This window comes from Sorex araneus, chromosome 2 (genome assembly GCF_027595985.1).
Source record: "Sorex araneus isolate mSorAra2 chromosome 2, mSorAra2.pri, whole genome shotgun sequence".
In the NCBI taxonomy this organism is placed as follows: domain Eukaryota; kingdom Metazoa; phylum Chordata; class Mammalia; order Eulipotyphla; family Soricidae; genus Sorex; species Sorex araneus.
Window position 1 is genome coordinate 137,712,455 of NC_073303.1, and position 18,569 is coordinate 137,731,023.

The 18,569-nt window shown below is 39.5% G+C and overlaps 2 protein-coding genes across 3 annotated transcripts in view; one reads left to right on the forward strand and one right to left on the reverse strand.

Annotated features, from left to right (window-relative positions):
* Nucleotides 1-5,404, reverse strand: part of EAF2 (ELL associated factor 2) — a 43,063-nt gene extending 37,659 nt beyond the window's left edge. The window contains exon 1 of the mRNA XM_004606681.2: nt 5,213-5,404. Within this exon, the coding sequence (XP_004606738.1) occupies nt 5,213-5,318 (106 nt within the window). The 5' untranslated portion in view covers nt 5,319-5,404. The remainder of the gene's footprint in view (nt 1-5,212) is intronic.
* Nucleotides 5,405-5,513: 109 nt separating this feature from the next.
* Nucleotides 5,514-18,569, forward strand: part of IQCB1 (IQ motif containing B1) — a 67,519-nt gene continuing 54,463 nt past the window's right edge. Inside the window, exons 1-3 of one of the 2 annotated variants that reach the window (XM_055129259.1) lie at nt 5,514-5,582; nt 14,993-15,103; nt 15,508-15,670. In XM_055129259.1, the coding sequence (XP_054985234.1) occupies nt 15,004-15,103; nt 15,508-15,670 (263 nt within the window). In that variant the 5' untranslated portion in view covers nt 5,514-5,582; nt 14,993-15,003. Of the gene's footprint in view, nt 5,586-14,992; nt 15,104-15,507; nt 15,671-18,569 lie in introns of both variants that reach the window. The other variant, XM_055129260.1, reaches the window with a different exon arrangement.

Sequence of the window (18,569 nt, forward strand, 5' to 3'; positions counted from 1 at the left end):
TCAAATTTCCTTATTCCCTGAAGCAGTCTATATAAAACAGACTATAGCCCTTTATTCTCCAAGATCTCAATGTCCTGTTCACTTCTACAGAATTTACCATATCATTCTTAAATATATCTTATAAATTATTATTTACCTTTCTTAAACAAGTCCTATAGGATGTGTGGATTCTAAAAGCATATCCTCATAAATCAGTTATTTAATATTTGTGACTACTGGCACATTGTCTTTAGTATAATGGGTATAAGAAAGATTTTTGTTGATTCCATTCATATCACTTACCCTTCTCTGAAACATCTCTAATAAAATTGTCTTTTTAAGGATAGACTTATTTAAGTTAAATTAACAGTAACAACAAGTCTGGCAATGGAGGCATTACTGGTGCCCGTTTGAGCAAATCGATGAGCAACGGGATGACAGTGATACAATACAGTGATATGTGTCAAAGGATTGTAACCTAATTATTTACTGAGGATTCAATTTATCTCCACTTGGATTCTCACTTTCTTGGGTATAGATACTGCCATATTTCTTTCATACTTTTCAGTAGTTCATATCTATACTCAAAGAGGGCACAAATGTGTAATATTTAGCAATGAAGACACTCTGTAATCTATATTAATGCATTAAAAATGATGTCCTAGAATAAAATAATGTCCTTATGACCTCCCATATTTTTCTGACAAAAAAGGACAACAGTGGAAAATATGATTGTAATTTAAGTACAGCTAAATAAACCAAAAGCAGTAAAGCAGACCAAAGACAGCTATAGTAATCTAGAGAATAGACCCAACTCTGCTCCCAACAATTTCCAAGAGGAATATGGGTTCAAAATTTCCCATTTATCTTCTTTTGCGGAAGGGTGATTCCAAGGAATGCTTAGGGACCCAGAGGTCACTCATAGCAATACTTAGCCCACCAGGAAAGGCAATTCAATACTGGAGTCTAGTAATGTAGCTCTGGAAGCTACCGGGGCTATACTTGGGGGGCCCTGGGGTGCTGGTGATCAAATATAGGACTGCATGCAAAACCAGTGTTTCCACCCTCTGAATTACATTTCTGGACTCTATCTTCTGATATTTTTAGAGAAGCCTATTTTTCATATCTTTTTATATTCTTGATTTTAGGCATTTACAATTAATGACTGTGAAACAAAGTATTTCAAAGTCAAACTCAGTCTAGAACTATATTTTTATATTCTTAATTTTTCTGTATATTACCAATTAAAAAACATTTTTGGAAGAAGAAGGGCATTCTCTGTGTCCTTGGTCCAGCTGTGTGGATGTGAAGATAGGGTATCAGAGCAAGTATGTGATGTTGCTCAGACTAGTGGTGCTCTGGGCGATGTATTACCAGAATCAAACCTGGGGCTTCCCATACACTTCAGCCACTGGAACTATCTTCCTGGCCCCTCAGAGATAATTTTTGATCTTTATAATAATGATGCTCCGAATTGAGTGTCCTAATACTAATTTTAAAAATGGGAAATTCAACTAAAGTGAGAAAGCCAAAAAAAGATAAGGTAAAGAACTTAAGTTGCATATTATGTCTATTCATAGTATACAACTAGTTATATACAGAGTTTTCAACATTTGCTATGTGTGTTAGAGTTTGAGATAGTTGTTTAAATTCCTATAGAAAAATGAAGAAGGCCGAAGTGATAGTATAGTGGGTAGGATGCTTGCCTTACTCATGGCTGACTTGGGTTTGATCCCTAACACCCCTTATGGCCTCCCAAGCCCACCAATACTAAGCCCTGAGTCCACAGCACTGTCAGGTGTACTCCCCGAAAAAATGAAATATTATGGAATTATGGACCAGCTATAATTCCTCTTTACAGAAAAATATACAGAACAAATACTGCATAATTCAAAGGATTCACAAGCTCTGAAACCTGGATTCACAGATGACCTAAAGTATATGAGATAATTATAAAAGACATAAAGGTACTCAAAATATTTGAAACTTAATGATAAAATGTACAGTTTTATATTAAATCTATTGAAATTATGTTGAACCTATTTAATTTCTAATTTTGTTAGGAATAATAAATTCCACTCCTTACTATTTGCTAATAATATTTACATTTAAAAAGTTTTTTAAAAATCTACAACTTTTGTGCCTGCTTTGGCAGCACATATATTTAAAAATCTACAACTTTTGAGTTTCGAGGAATAAACTATAATTATAGAACTATAGGATTTTTTGAATATGATTTTTATGCTTCCTATATTATTCCAAATGCCAAATGTAAGAATTTTTCTAAGATTCCAGATTAAGGAGTTTATGCATTTCAGTTCTCCTTGGTTCCAAAACTCTGCCCTCGATTTTAATATTTATTCTCTTGGGATTTCCTTCATCTGTTATTTTATAATTAGTTATATTATATAAAATAGGAGTGGGATTTGAATATTTATAAATATCATTCATAGGCCATACAACACAGGCAGCCTGTTTACAGCAGCTGATGAAACCATATGTTTCTATCCTGTTTTGTACCAGAAACAGACCACATAGATTCTTGGGCTTTATATGAACCACAATTTACCACCCCAGATAAAGTACAGAAAATATTTTCTACTTTCACTTACATTTTTATGACATTGTTTATAATATTTCTGATGATTCTGGCAAGAATTTAAAAATATCATTATCTTCAAAAACAAATTAACAAAGACTATTACAAACTGACAACCCGGGATTTCAGCTAAATCAACTAAGCCCACACCCACACCCTTTCCAATATTGATCAGAGAACATTTATTGCAAATACAATTCTAATCCTGTCTTTCGTTAGTGTACTTTCTAATATTTGCTCATACCAAAGCTCAACAACCAGTTATGGAGAAATGACTCCACTTAAAACCTCAAGCAATTTTCTAATAGGCACTGCAGATGAGATCATCATTTTGTGATAACAGAAAGTAGTCGTTTATAAACTTTGGAATTTCCATGTTTATTCCCTTATGTGGATACAAATTGCAACACTCAACTAGCCCAAAGTTTACCGAATAGGTCCTTTTTCGCAAACATTTCTACTCAATGATGCACATGTGTCTTCCTTATCACATGCCAGACTGTAGTTTTTTGATAGGTTATGTTGCTAAGCATAAATAAATGCTTTTGTGTGTGTGTGCTTTTTTGGGTCACACCCGAAGATGCACTGGGGTTACTCCTGGCTCTGCACTCAGGAGTTACTCCTGGAGGTGCTCGGGAGACCATATGGGATGCTGGGAATCGAACCCGGTTGGCCACATGCAAGGCAAACGCCCTGCCCACTGTACCCACTGCTCCAGCCCCTAAATTAATGCTTTTTAAAAAATCTATGTAGGGGCTGGAGAGATAGCACAGCGGGTAGGGCGTTTGCCTTGCACGCGGCCGACCCGGGTTCAAATCCCAGCATCCCATATGGTCCCCTGAGCATGGCCAGGGGTAATTTCTGAGTGCAGAGCCAGGAGTAACCCCTGTGCATCGCCAGGTGTGACCCAAAAAGAAAAAAAAATAAAAAATAAAAAATAAAAAATCTATGTAAATTACATTCTTGGCACTCCTAGTACACACATGAATGTTACCCATCAATGAAAATGGTGAATATTGTTTATTCTCTAACAAACTTCAAGTACTGTCCTAAGTTGTTTATGCTATCTTGATCCTTTTAAAATTCTCAGATGTGGCTATTCTTTTTAATTTACATATATGGAAAACTGAGGCTAAGAAAATGTAGTTACATTACATATAAAGGTAAAGGAGAAAATTCACATCCAGGTTTGGCAAAAGTAGTAAATTAGTATAATTATCTCTGTACATAAAAATAAATATTACTTTTCCCAGATAACATTGAATTAAGTATTATTACTTTGTGTGAAAGTCAAATTTCCAAATACATAGTTTTCATCTCTCCCAGTCTATGGCCAATTCATAAGAAAATATATCCTTGAACCTATTTTTGTAATCTTAAGCCGTATAATGTGAAAAAGTGACACTAATACTATTGCATGCAGAGCAAAGTAAAATAAGGATATATACTACTTGAGATAAAGTAATATAGAAACCAAATAAGAACTACACATTGTTGGAAAAAGACTGAAGGAGAGAAATTGACCAGCTATCATTTGCTCTAGAGATCCTTGGACAACAATGTAGAAGAAGAAAGAATAAACAAGGGCCATTGAGTAAGATCTTACCCATTTTCCATTGGATAGCTTATTGTACTAAATAAAACCCTTTTATAAAATGCTTAGAGAGTTACACCTATTGTTTCCTTATATCTTACTGTTACTATAATTAGATTATCTGAATTTATAATTTAAATAAATTTTTCATACTGAGGTTTCAGTTGTGTATTTTTATTGAAGTATGGAACATCTTGCAGTTAAAAAAGTCTGAACAGTGTAAGGACAGAATGTCTGAGAAAGATGAATGTGTAGACACTAGGGAAGGAAAGGGTTAGGGAAAGGAAATGATAAAATACATTTTCCCACAGAAAAATAAGAAGTTATGATTCAACAGTCTCAAAGTTTCCTTTAAGCTCTATAATTCTATGAGGGCTGTTATGCAAAGAATGAATGTTTTACATACCAATCACAATATGGTGTATTTTCCTTCCTGAACTCAACGACTAAAGTCAAGGAGCAACTTTTTCTACCTCAACGATACAAAAGAGAATTACCAAAACTAGTTTCTGAGAACAAAAGAACATCAAAAGGAGAAATCATAGGGAATATCTCTAACAAATAAACACACCCTACAATATCTTTACTATCAATATTGTGGATCCCTGATTGCATAAAACAGGCCTCCCTAAAAACTGATTTTTGGAATAATTCAGAAAACTCTCTTCAGAAGCCCAGTCCTAAGAACCTTCCCTGGTCGGAGAAAAGGCAGGAGTGAAAACTTTCCCCACCAGCCTCGCAGGTTCCCTTTCCAGTGCAGTGTTGCACGGTTCTAGGCTCCCACCTTATTCTTTTCCTTTCAACCTCTGCATCACCCACCAGTACCATCTTTCTCCGCTGCCACTCCAGCAAACCTGCATGAAGTTTCTTTTTCTGCCTGTTGATCTCGCTTAAATGTCCCGGTAAGGCTTAAATCCAAAACAACCTCCTCCGAGAGAGACGGCGCGCGCCCAGCACCCTGTTCTCGAGGGCGGATGTATGTATTCCTTACAGCTCCAAATTCTGTCGCCCTTCCACCCTCCAGGGTCTTCCCCACTCACAGCGCACGGTGTGGAAGGCGCAGCGCGGCTGCCTCTCGAAACTGTCACCTAACTTGAGAACGCGCTCGCGACTGTCTACATGCCAGCGCCCTCTAGGTCCATTCATCCTTGTCGGGCTCGGGCTGTGCCTGAGACAGCGACGCGCAGCACCAGTTGCCACCTCAGTCTCCGAGCTGCGCTCGGCAGCCTCCGGCAAAGAACCCGCCAGAACCGCCCAGTGCGGCTGCGCGCGGCCCCCTCGGGAGCCTCTCGCCTGGTGATTGGCTGGCTGGAGAATTACGCCCCGCCCCCTGCCGGGGAACTTGGTCCCGCCTTCGGGCCTCCGCTAGCTCCGCGACGCGCGCCGCCGGGCCAGGCCGCGCCATCCGAGGTGAGCCGTGGGTGGAGGGACGCGAAAGCGGAGATAGGGTAACGCTGGGGGAAGACAAGGCCGGAAAGCCCGGCCCCAGGCTTCTGGCCCCGGTTACCTCTCTTTAGGGGCGCCCCGACCAGACTCGACCTGCTCCGCCCCCTTTCGGAGGGAGCTGCTGTGGAAACTGAGGCCCGGGGAGGGAGGGGTGGAGCGTGGGCCCCAAGGCCTGGGATCTTGCCCAGGGTCTGGGAGCACCAAATCTGGGTCTAGAATCCCGTGACGCGCCCACGGCCTCGGAGAAGAGACTTGGTCCTTGGACCTGACTGGAGCGACGCCGGTTACCTCAGCTCTTTTTTCTGACCTCGGTCCCCGGGAAGGCGCCCGGAGAGGCTGAGTTCGGGAGATGGGATGTCTGGAGGGGAGAGCGACAGAGTCTGGTTAAAGAACCGCAAATTCCGAGGTTCCCTTGCAAAGGGGTTGCACTGGGTTACCCGGTGTTCCTTTCCGTCGTGGTAATCCCTGAGTAACGGCACTGTCCACCCAGCGCAGCGAGGAGCAAGGCCGGAGACTAGGCTCTGGTAGCTGTGTAGAGGCAAAAAAAAAAAAAAAAATTAAATATTTTTTGACTTTGTCGGGAATTCATGAGTTATTTGTAAAGATGAGAATAGTGCTGGCTCATGGAAAGCACACGAGAGAAAGTTTCCCATGTGGTTTCCCGGAGCCGGTGGTTGTTTTTAGGTGAAATTGTGTATTCCAGCCTCCTTAGCTTCCATTTTAGCCCTTAACAGAAGCTGACCATTGGTTGTGCCAGACAGGTAAATGAGTGCTGCCTGCAGCTCATCTGCGTATAAGTTCTAATCTTGTTAGGTTTACTTGACTGTGTGGAAGATAAGAGCTGTTCCAGAGTTGAGAAACTCTGTCTCTCTCTCCCCCCCCCTCTCCTCCTCTCTCTCTCTTCCTCTCTCTCTCCCCTCCTCTCCCCCTTCTCTCCCTCTCTTTCAGTCTCTCTCCCCATCTTCTCTCTATTACTCTTTCTCCCCCACTCTCTCCCCCCTCTTTCCCCCTCCCTCTCTGTCTCTCTCCCCCATCTTCTCTATCACTCTCTCTCCCTTCTCTCCCCCTCCTCTCTCTGTCTCTCCCAACTCTCCACATCCTCTCTATCACTCTCTCCCCCACTTTCTCCCTCCTCTCTGCCTCTCCCCCTCCCTCTCTGTTTCTCTCTCCCCCATCTTCTCTCTATTGCTCTCTCTCCCCCCTCCTGTCTTTCTCTCCACCCTCTGTCTTTCCCCCTCCCTCTCTCTCTGTCTCCCCCCTCCCCATCTTCTTTCTATCACTCTCTCTCCCCCACCTCTCCCTCCTCTCTCTCCCTCTCTCTGTGTGTCTCTCTCCTCCCCTCTCCCTCTGTCTCTCTCCCTCCCCCTCCCTCCCTCTCTCTCTCTGTCATTCTCTCCCTCTCCCTCCCTCTGCCCCTCTGCTGCCCCCCCAACCCCTGCTGGTCTCCAACCAGTATTAGCCAGTCTCTGCTGGGCATACCCACCTGTGTTGGGCTCTGGAGTCATAACTGTTAGTTTTGGACCCTCCTTCACATTTTCACATTTGTGCAAACTCAAGTTAAATATATTTGCTCATTGTTAAAATTGTCAAATAAATAATAGTACTTATTACCTTACAGTTATTGAGAAAATTACATGGCTTACTACATGAAAGCAGTTAGAAAAATTTATGACACATAGTAAAAGCCTTAGGACCATTCTTGGTGGCTGCCTTCTCTTCTATATCTTGAATTATTTAGGAGTTAGAAATTGCTATTTTTCCTGCTTTTGTAGTTAAGAAATTTAAGATTTAGGAAAGTCCAGTCCTCTGGAACTATAGTTGGTACTCTTTTTTTTTGCATATTGCTGAAGAGCCATATACTGTGTTGGGGATTCAACTGGGGTCAGCTGTGTACAAAGCAAGTGCCTTAACCCCTGTGCTCTCTCCCACCTTATAATCTATAACTGTTTAACACTTGATATGTTTTGTATAATTTATTTATGGACATATACATATATAGTATATATACATATGTATATACTGTATACTATACACATACTTTCCCAGCAAAACATGGACCTTGTGTCATAACATGTTGTCCTTGTCCTACATACATCTTGGATGATGTTAATGTTTAATTGATGTCATGTTAGATGGACACTCCAAACAGTGGTTTAGCCTATTTTATATTTAGAAGGCTTCTGACCTGAAATCTGAGGTATCTGTTTAGGAAAATGTAGAAAAGCAGAAAGTCAAGCAATTGAATTTGTAATGCCCAAAACGTGTGCATCTATTCATTCCTTCAGCATATATTTAAATATGAACCATGTGTGAGGCTGTATTCTAACCTATGAGACTACAATAGTGACTCAGAAAACTGAAATCAAGAATGGTATGAACTTTACCCTCATACAGCTTACCCTCTAGTACATATTTTCTCCAAACATATACCAAAATGGACTGTGTTGTATTAGGTTAGTAATAAATGGATCAATGAAATGTAATTGTAAAATGGAACAGAATTGTAAAACAAAGTATCTCCAGGTGGCTTTTCAAATTGCTTTTGCTGTTTATGACAAATTATCTCAAACTAATTTATAACAGTGCTTTGTACATTTAAAATTCAATTTCTAATGTCACTTAATAAAAAATTTACTATCATATCTTACACAGCCATAAAAACAACTTTGCTGAACATCAAAGTAAATAGGGGATGTAAGTAAAATCAGCAAAACTTATTAAAATGTGAGAGCAGGCTGAAGAAAGAGCACTTACCATGCATATGACTGACACAGGTTTGATCCCTGCCATCCCATATGGTTCCTGAAGTATCACCAGGAGTGATCCTTGAGTGCAGAGGAAGGAGTAAGCATAAATACTGCTGGGTGTGGCCCCAAAACCAAAAAGAAAAAGAAAACAATTTATATTTTTTTCCTTTTATTTTTCTTTATTATTATTGCAGATGGTCTCAACAAATCTAGCAATGATTTTTTAATTTTTTATTTATTTTTTTATTCTTTAATTGAAAAAGAAAACAATTTAAGAGAGTGTATATATATTTATATATATAAAAGAAAACATTGCTATATTTGACTACATTCCTCTGCCCCTCTCAGAAAGCCCGGCAAGCTACTGAGAGTATCGAACTCAGTAGGAATCGAACACGGATTGGCCATGTTAAAGGCGAAAGTCCAATCACTGTGCTATCGCTCCAGCCCTTATGTGTCTATGTGACTACAATTAGGATGTCTTTATATGCTCTCCATGAATTCTGGAGAGGAGAAGAAATGTGTGGCTGCTATGCTCCAACCCACGGCATGCTCTTTGAGGGCAGCAGTAATTGAAAAAGAGTAATTGAAAAATTAAAAAAGAGGTAGAGACTTCATAACCAAAATTTTTAAAATGATATATAAGAAAAATTACTTATAAGTAATATAAAGGATAAAGAACTAATATCTATATGAAAAGCTTAGCTTTTCTACAGTTCCTCTCTAAATTCCTTATCTGAGAGATTATATAGCTCATTATTTCTGGTTAGAGTTTTCCAGGCCACTGTCATCACTCGAAAAGTGTTGTTGAGTTGAGTTCTGCATTAACTTCCCATTGTGACATTTGCAGTTGGCATTGTTTCTCAGAATTTTTTTGTGCCCGTCTGACCTGGGGGAAGCAGGGTCAAGATGGAAATCCTGAATACCAAAGTGACCCCCATTTCAGCTGCTACTGCTAACCTCAGCTCAGTGTCCTGGACAGAGACTGAGTTGGGCAAGCTGGTGGCTAGTGCCTTCTTCCTTTTCCACTTTACATGCAGTGATAATCCTGACTAGGTGGGGCAAGATGGTGATCCAGAAGGCCAAGTGGACTCCTGCCAACAGTTGCCACTGCTGGGCTCACATCAAGTTTTATTTTTCTCATCTTTAAAATGGAGATGAATGTAGGCTCAGGTTCTTCGTCATAGTCCTGTTGTGAAGACTAAAATACACGTATTTTATATACACTAAAATAAAGTATATACACTAAATATACTAAATAAAGTATATATACTAAAATTTTAGTATTTATTTTAAAGAAGTATTTGTATATACTATATGTATATTATATATATGGTACTTAATCCAAAATTTTGCTTTTATAGATGCTTAATGTGTTATTTTTCATCATAAGTAAAAAAATTATACCTTCTATTAATCTATTAAATCATATATTTGAGATTTGAATACTTCAAAGATTTTTTTCCTTAAATGTTTTAGTAACAAATTGAAATTGAACTGGGATATGGATTTTTTAAAAATTAGGTACAGTTTATAGTACTGTGCAGTTTAGAAAGGGAATGAAGTGCTTAGCCTAGTTACTGACTCTTGTCGAGTGCGTAATAAACTATACCTATAGTAGCTATTCAGTAAAATGTAGAGGTGTCATATTCTTGATGGTATATTAGCATGAAAATCCAGAGTTTCTCAGAAGAAATAAAAAACAACTACCTTTTGGATGGAGAACTAGTATAGCAGGTAGATAACCTGCCTTGCATATGGCCTACACAGGTTCAATACCCAGCATCCCTTATAGTCCCCTGAGCACCGCCAGGAATGATCCTTGAGTACAGAGCCAGGGGTAAACCCTGGATAAAGCCAGGTGTGGCAAAAAATAATAATAATAGTAATACACACCTTACACAATTCAGATAAGCAGTGCTGCTGTATTTCAGTGCATAATCATCACCATCACATCATCTTCATACAATTTTTTTCAGTGATACTAGCAATTTTTTTATTATTATTTTTTAATTAATTTATTTTTTTAATTAGTGAATCACCATAAGGGTACAGTTACGGATTTATACATTTTTGTGCTCATGTTTCCCTCATACAGAGTTCGAGAACCCATCCCTTCACAAGTGCCCATTCTCCATCACAAATAAACCCAGCATCCCTCCCACCCCCCCAATCCCATCTTCCCCCACCCCACCCTACCACTGTGGCAGGGTATTCCCTTTTGTTCTCTCTCTCTAATTAGGTGTTGTGGTTTGCAAGAAAGGTGTTGAGTGGCCATTGTGTTCAGTCTCTAGTCTACATTCAGCAAGCATCACCCTTCCCCCACGTGGCCTCCAACCACATTTTACTTACTGTTCCCTTCTCTATCTGAGTTGCCCTCTCCTCAGAATGTGAGGCCAGCTTCCAAGCTATGGAGTCAACCTCCTGGTACTTATTTCTACTATTCTTGGGTGTTAGTCCCCTACTCTGTTATTCTATATTCCACAGATGAGTGCAATCTTTCTATATCTGGTTCTCTCTTTCTGACCCATTTCACTTAGCATGATACTTTCTATGCTGATCCACTTATATGCAAAGTTCATGACCTCATTTTTTCTAACAGCTGCATAGTATTCCATTGTATAGATGTACCGAAGTTTCTTCAACCAGTCATCTGTTCTAGGGCACTCGGGTTTTTTCCAGATTCTGGCTATTGTAAATAGTGCTGTGATGAACATATAAGTGCAGATGTCATTTCGACTATACTTTTTTGCTTCTCTGGGATATATTCCCAGCAGTGGTTTGGTGGGTCAAATGGGAGCTCACTTTCTTTTTTTTTTTTTTAAATTTATTTATTTTTAATTAGAGAATCACCGTAAGGGTACAGTTACAGATTTATACACTTTTGTGCTTATACTTCCCTCATACAAAGTTCGGGAACCCATCCCTTCACCAGTGCCCATTTTCCACCACCCGTAAACCCAGCGTCCCCCCCACCCTCCCCAATCCCATCTCCCCCCCACCCCACCCTGCCACTGTGGCAGGGCATTCCCTTCTGTTCTCTCTCTCTAATTAGCTGTTGTGGTTTGCAATAAAGGTGTTGAGTGGCCGCTGCGCTCAGTCTCTAGCCCTCATTCAGCCCGCAACTCCCTTCCCCCACATGGCCTTCGACTACAATGTAGTTGGTGATCGCTTCTCTGAGTTGCCCTTTCGCTGGAACGTGAGGCCAGCCTCGAAGCCATGGAGTCAACCTCCTGGTACTTATTTCTACAGTTCTTGGGTGTTAGTCTCCCACTCTGTTATTCTATATACCATAGATGAGTGCAATCTTTCTATGTCTGTCTCTCTCTTTCTGACTCATTTCACTCAGCATGAAACTTTTCATGCCCATCCACTTAACTACAAAATTCTTGACCTCCTTTTTTCTAACAGCTGCATAGTATTCCATTGTATAGATGTACCAAAGTTTCCTCAACCCCAAGTTCTGGGGCATTCGGGTTTTTTCCAGATTCTGGCTATTGTAAACAGTGCTGCGATGAACATACATGTGCAGATGTTGTTTCGATTATACTTTTTTGCCTCTCTGGGATATATTCCCAGCAGTGGTATTGCTGGGTCAAATGGGAATTCAATATCTAATTTTTTGAGAATCGTCCAAATTGTTTTCCAGAAGGGCTGAACCAGTCGGCATTCCCACCAGCAGTGAAGAAGGGTCCCTTTCTCCCCACATCCTCTCCAACAGCGGTTGCTTTTGTTCTTTTGGATGTGTACTAGTCTCTGTGGTGTGAGGTGGTATCTCATGGTTGTTTTGATCTGCATCTCTCTGATGATTAGTGATGCAGAGCACTTTTTCATGTGCCTTTTGGCCATTCGTATTTCTTCCTTGGTAAAGTTTCTGTTCATTTCTTCGCCCCATTTTTTGATGGGGTTGGATGTTTTCTTCTTGTAGAGTTCAACCAGTGCTTTATATACCATTGATATCAACCCCTTATCTGATGGGTATTGTGTAAATATCCTTTCCCATTCTGTGGATAGTCTTTGTATTCTGGTCACTGTATCTTTTGCGGTGCAAAAGCTTTTTAGTTTAATGTAGTCCCATTTGTTGATCTCTGTTTTTACTAGATTGCTTAGTTCCGTGTCACCTTTGAAGATACCTTTATCTTCAATATCGTGGAGGGTTTTGCCGACCTTGTCTTCAATGTACCTTATGGTTTGTGGTCTAATGTTGAGGTCTTTAATCCATTTTGATCTGACTTTTGTGCATGGTGTCAGGTCAAGGTCTAAACCCATTTTTTTGCATGTGGTTGTCCAGTTGTGCCAGCACCATTTGTTAAAGAGGCTTTCCTTGCTCCACTTCACATCTCTTGCTCCCTTATCAAAGATTAGATGATCATACATTTGGGGTTGTGTGTAGGGATATTCCACCCTGTTCCATTGGTCTACGGCTCTGCCTTTGTTCCAGTACCATGCTGTTTTAATTGTTACTGCTTTGTAGTAAAGTTTGAGGTTGGGGAGGGTGATGCCTCCCATCATCTTTTTCCCAAGAATTGTTTTAGCTATCCTTGGACGTTTGTTATTCCATATGAATTTTAGGATTGCTTGATCCATTTCTTTGAAGAATGTCATGGGTATACTTATAGGGATCGCATTGAATCTGTATAATGCTTTAGGGAGTATTGCCATTTTGACAACATTGATTCTCCCTATCCACGAGCAGGGTATATGTTTCCATTTCCTCATGTCCTCTTTGATTTCATGGAGTAGCGTTTTGTAGTTTTTTTTGTAAAGGTCTTTTACTTCCTTGGTTAAGCTGATTCCGAGGTACTTGATTTTCTGGGGCACGATTGTGAATGGGATTGCTTTTTTCATGTCCCTTTCCTCTGCCTCATTGTTTGCATATATGAAGGCCATGGATTTTTGGGTATTGATTTTGTAGCCTGCAACTTTACTGTATAAGTCTATTGTTTCTAAGAGTTTCTTAGTAGAGGTTTTAGGCTTCTCTAGATATAGTATCATGTCGTCTGCAAATAGTGAGAGTTTGATTTCTTCCTTTCCTATCTGGATGCCCTTAATCTCTTTTTCTTGTCTAATAGCTATCGCAAGTACTTCCAGTACTATATTGAAGAGGAGTGGTGAGAGTGGGCATCCTTGTCTTGTGCCGGATCTCAGAGGAAAGTTTTTCCCCGTTGAGGATAATGCTTGCCGTAGGCTTGTGATAGATGGCTTCGATTATCTTGAGGAAAGTTCCTCCAAACCCCATTTTGGCGAGGGTTTTCATCATGAAAGGATGTTGGATCTTGTCAAATGCTTTCTCTGCATCTATTGATATGATCATATGGTTTTTGTCTTTACTTTTGTTGATATGCTGGATTATGTTGATTGATTTCCGAATGTTAAACCATCCTTGCATCCCTGGGATGAATCCCACTTGGTCGTGATGTATGATCTTTTTGATGAGTTGTTGGATCCTATTTGCTAGTATTTTGTTGAGGATCTTCGCATCGGTGTTCATCAGGGAAATTGGTCTGTAATTTTCTTTCTTAGTGGTGTCTTTGTTTGCTTTTGGTATTAGGGAGACATGTGCTTCATAGAAACTGTTTGGGAGAGTTCCTGTTTTTTCAATTTCCTGGAAAAGTTTGAGGAAAACAGGCAATAGGTTTCTTTAAATGTTTGGAAGAATTCGCCAGTGAAACCATCTGGGCCTGGGCTTTTGTTTTTCGGGAGGTTTTTGATTACCGTTTCAATTTCCTTAACATTGATGGGTCTATTCAGGTATTCCAGGTCTTCTTTCTTCAGTGTTGGGAGATTGTAGGAATCAAGGAATCCATCCATTTCTTTTAGGTTCTCCTTTTTTGTGTAAGCCCATTCTTTTGCATGTGGTTGTCCAGTAGTGCCAGCACCATTTGTTAAAGAGGCTTTCCTTGCTCCCTTATCAAAGATTAGATGATCATACATTTGGGGTTGTGTGTAGGGATATTTCACTCTGTTCCATTGGTCTGTGGCTCTGCCTTTGTTCCAGTACCATGCTGTTTTAATTTTTATCACTTTGTAGTAAAGTTTGAGGTTGGGGAGGGTGTTACCTCCCATTGTCTTTTTCCCAAGAATTATTTAACTATCCAAGGGGCGTTTGTTGTTCCATATGAATTTTAGGATTGCTTGATCCATTTCTTGGAAGAATGTCATGGGTATCCTTATAGGGATCGCGTTGAATCTGTATTATGCTTTGGGGAGTATTGCCATTTTGACAATATTGATTCTCTTTAACTCTTTAACCATGAGCAGGGGATATGTTTCCATTTCCTCATGTCCTCTTTTATTTCATGGAGTAGCGTTTTATAGTTTTCTTTGTAGAGGTCTTTTACTTCCTTGGTTAAGCTGATTCCGAGGTACTTGATTTTCTGGGGCACAATTGTGAATGGGATTGCTTTTTTCATGTCCCTTTCCTCTGCCTCATTGTAGATACTAGCAATTTTTTAAAGGGGCCTCACCTTTTTGTACCCCACTTTGTAACCAAAGATTGCCATAAAATCTATCTGTGACAATTATGTGGTGAAATATGGATAAGTTACCATTTATATTGAAATTGTGTTTCAGGTGTTACAATATTTTAAAGCTTTGGTCTAAGTATCTGTTTCTTTTAAAATATAGGTATATGAAAAATGAAGCCAACAGGCACAGATCCAAGAATCTTATCTCTAGCAGCTGAAGTTGCAAAAAGCCCTGAGCAGAATGTCCCTGTTATATTGTTGAAGTTAAAAGGTAAGAGAATCTTTATGATTGTTTTACACTAATTAAATATCAAAACAATTAATTGTTGGCACAGTTTTAACATTTCATTTTGTTCAGAGAAGTCTTTATGTTATCATAGCAGTGATTTCTTTCCTTTTTAACATACAAATAATTAGCTTTCATTATGTTTCATTGTTCTGTTTTTGGGCCACACCTAGCTTGGACTTACTCCTGGCTGTGCACTCAGGGATTACTCTGATGGTGATTGGGAGATCATATGAGATGCCAGAGATGGAACCTGGGTCAGTCATGTGCAGGCTAGGCACCCTATCCACTATACCTTCTCTTCCACCCAATAATTAGCTTTTAAAAAATACAAATAAGATTCAGATTTACTGAACAAAACTAAGAAATCCTATTTTCTTTTGCCCTAGAAATAATAAACAATACACCTTTAGGAAGTTCAGAGTTGAAGAAAATAAAACAAGATATATATTGTTATGATCTCATTCAGTATTGCCTCTTGGTCCTCAGTCAAGATTGTTCTCGAATCCAGGGTGGTTGGACTACAGTTTCCCAGCTTACACAGATATTAAGGTAAAAATCAAGCTGTATGTAAACTTGTTCTTGAAGAATGTAGCAGTTGATTCTTCTATATCGCATATTTTTGTTGCTTAGTAAACATTGACAACCTCCAGTGCTAGATTTCAGTTGTGCCTTTCCCTTGTATCTTATTGTTCATAAATGCATATCTGTAAAGGTTGGTCTAAAATCTCCTTCCATTAGCTATTCTTTTTTAATTTTCAATACCACTATTTACAGTACTGTTGATAATAAAAGTTTCCTGCATATAGTTTTTCAGTACCACCAGTGTCTCTCCCTCACCAAGTACATAAGTTCTTTGAAGATGGTGGTTATATCTGGTAGCACCGCTGAATCCCAGAAGTCTAATTGGCTTAGTAACTAAGAAATATTTAAAAACAGTAAAGATATTAAGGTGCTTAATTTGAATTAGCAAAATTTACCATAGTATGGGGTTGACCATCAGATGAATTTATCATACTAGACGTATGCTGTAAGTTATGTAATGAAAGACATAAGTAAAGTCCTATAGGAGATCAAAGATAGAATTATTATTTTTGTAATGGTTTAGCTATTGTAACTATTTTATTAGGTATCAGCATCCTATCAGTAAAATTTAGAAATAGCTTTTACTGATATGTTCAAAATCATCCACGAGATTAAACCTTCTATTTTGTTTTAGTTTATTGTTTTGTAATTTTTTTATTGAGTCCCTATGAGATAGACTCTCACAAAACTGTTCACGTTAGGTTTCAGTCATACAGTGTACCAAAACACCCATCTCAACATCTCTCCACCTCTGTACATTTCCCACCACCAATGTCCCCAGTTTCCCTCCAATCTTTCTCTGTCTCTCTCTCTCCCCCCCCCACCCTTTCTTTCTCTTTCCCTCCCTCCCTCTGCTTTTGGGCATTGTGGTTTGCAATGCAGATACTGAAAGATTATCAGGAATATCCTTTTATCTACTTTTAACACTCAGTTCTTGTCCAGCATGATAATACCAGATATTATTGTCATACTGGTCATACTGGTCTCTTCTCTATCTTACTTACCTCCGTCCCACACATACCTGTGGTTGATTCCAACCATTGGACATTCTTCCTAGCCCCTGTTTTCCGAGGTCATGGATGTTAGTTTTCTATTGTATATTTTTTATGTCCCACAAATGAATGAAGCCTTCTATATCTGTCCCTTTTCTTCTGATTCATTTCACTCAGCATGATACTCTATATATCCATCCATTTATAGGCAGATATCATGACTTTACTTTTTCCTAACAGCTGCATAGTATTCCATTGTGTAGATATGCCGTAATTTCTTTATCGATTGGGCTCCAGAGGTGGAGAGATGTTGAGATGGGTGTTTTGGTACTCGAGAAGTCAGGTTGTTTTCAGATTCTGGCTATTGTGAATAGTGCTGCAGTGAGCATAAGAGTGAAGATGGTGTTTCTGCTGTGTGTTTTTGGGCCCCCAGGGTATATTCCCAGAATTGGTATTTCAGCATTAAATGGGAGATCAATTTCTAGTTTTTTGAGGAATGTCCATATTTTTTCCCCAAAAGACTAGACCAAGTGAGCATTCCTGCCAACAATGAAGGAGAGACCCTTGCTTCCCACATCCAAAATAGCACTGGTTGTTCTTGTTCTTTTGGAAGTGCTCCAGTCTCTGTGGTGTGAGATGGTATCTCATTGTTGTTTTGATCTGTATCTCCCTGTTGATTAGTGATGTAGAGCATTTTTTCGTGTGCTTTTTGACCATTCAGATCTCTTCTTTTTTTTTAAATCTTTTTATTTTTTTGTAGTGAGTCACAGTGAGGGTACAGTTACAGATTCATACCGTTTTCATGCTTGTTTTTCCCTCATGCAATGTTTGAGAGCCTATCCCTCCACCAGTGTCCATTCTCCACCACCAATGAACCCAGTATCCCTCCCATCCCCCGCCCCACCCTGCCTCTGTGGCGGGGCATTCCAATTTATTCTCTCGCTTTCCTTTTGGGTGTTGTGGTTTACAGTAGGGGCACTGAGTGGCCATCGTTTTCAGTCTCTAGTCTACTTTCAACATGCATCTCCCTCCCCACGCAGGATCTCCAATCACATTTTACTTGGTGTTCCCTTCTCTATTTGGGATGACTTTCCCCCAGCATGTGAGTCCAGCCAGATTCCAAGCTATGGAGCCAACCTCCTGGTATTATTTACTACTATTCTTGGGTATTAGTCTCCTATTCTGTTGTTTTATATTCCACAGATGAGTGCCATCTTTCTATGCCTGTCCCTCTCTTTCTGGCTCATTTCACTTAGCATGATACTTTCCATGTTAATCCACTTATATGCAAAGTTCATGACTTCATCTTTTCTAACAGCTGCATAGTATTCCAGTGTATAGATATACCAAAGTTTCTTCAACCAGTCATCTGTTCTCGGGCACTCGGGTTTTTTCCAGATTCTGGCTATTGTAAACAGTGCTGCGATGAACATATAAATGAAGATGTCATTTCGACTATACTTTTTTGTTTCTCCGGGATATATTCCCAGAAGTGGTATCGCTGGATCAAATGGAAGCTCAATTTCTATGTTTTTGAGAATCGTCCATATTGTTTTCCAAAGGGATTGGACCAGTCGTCATTCCCACCAGCAGTGTAGAAGGGTCCCTTTCTCTCCACATCCGCTCCAACAGTGGTTGCTTTTGTTCTTTTGGATGTGTGCCATTCTCTGTGGTGTGAGGTGGTATCTCATGGTAGTTTTGATCTGCATCTTCCTGATGATTAGTGATGCAGAGCATTTTTTCATGTACCTTTTAGCCATTCATATCTCTTTCTTGGAAAAGTTTCTGCTCATTTCTTCGCCCCATTTTCTGATGGGGTTGGATGTTTTCTTCTTGTAGAGTTCAACCAGTGCTTTGTATACCCTTGATATCAA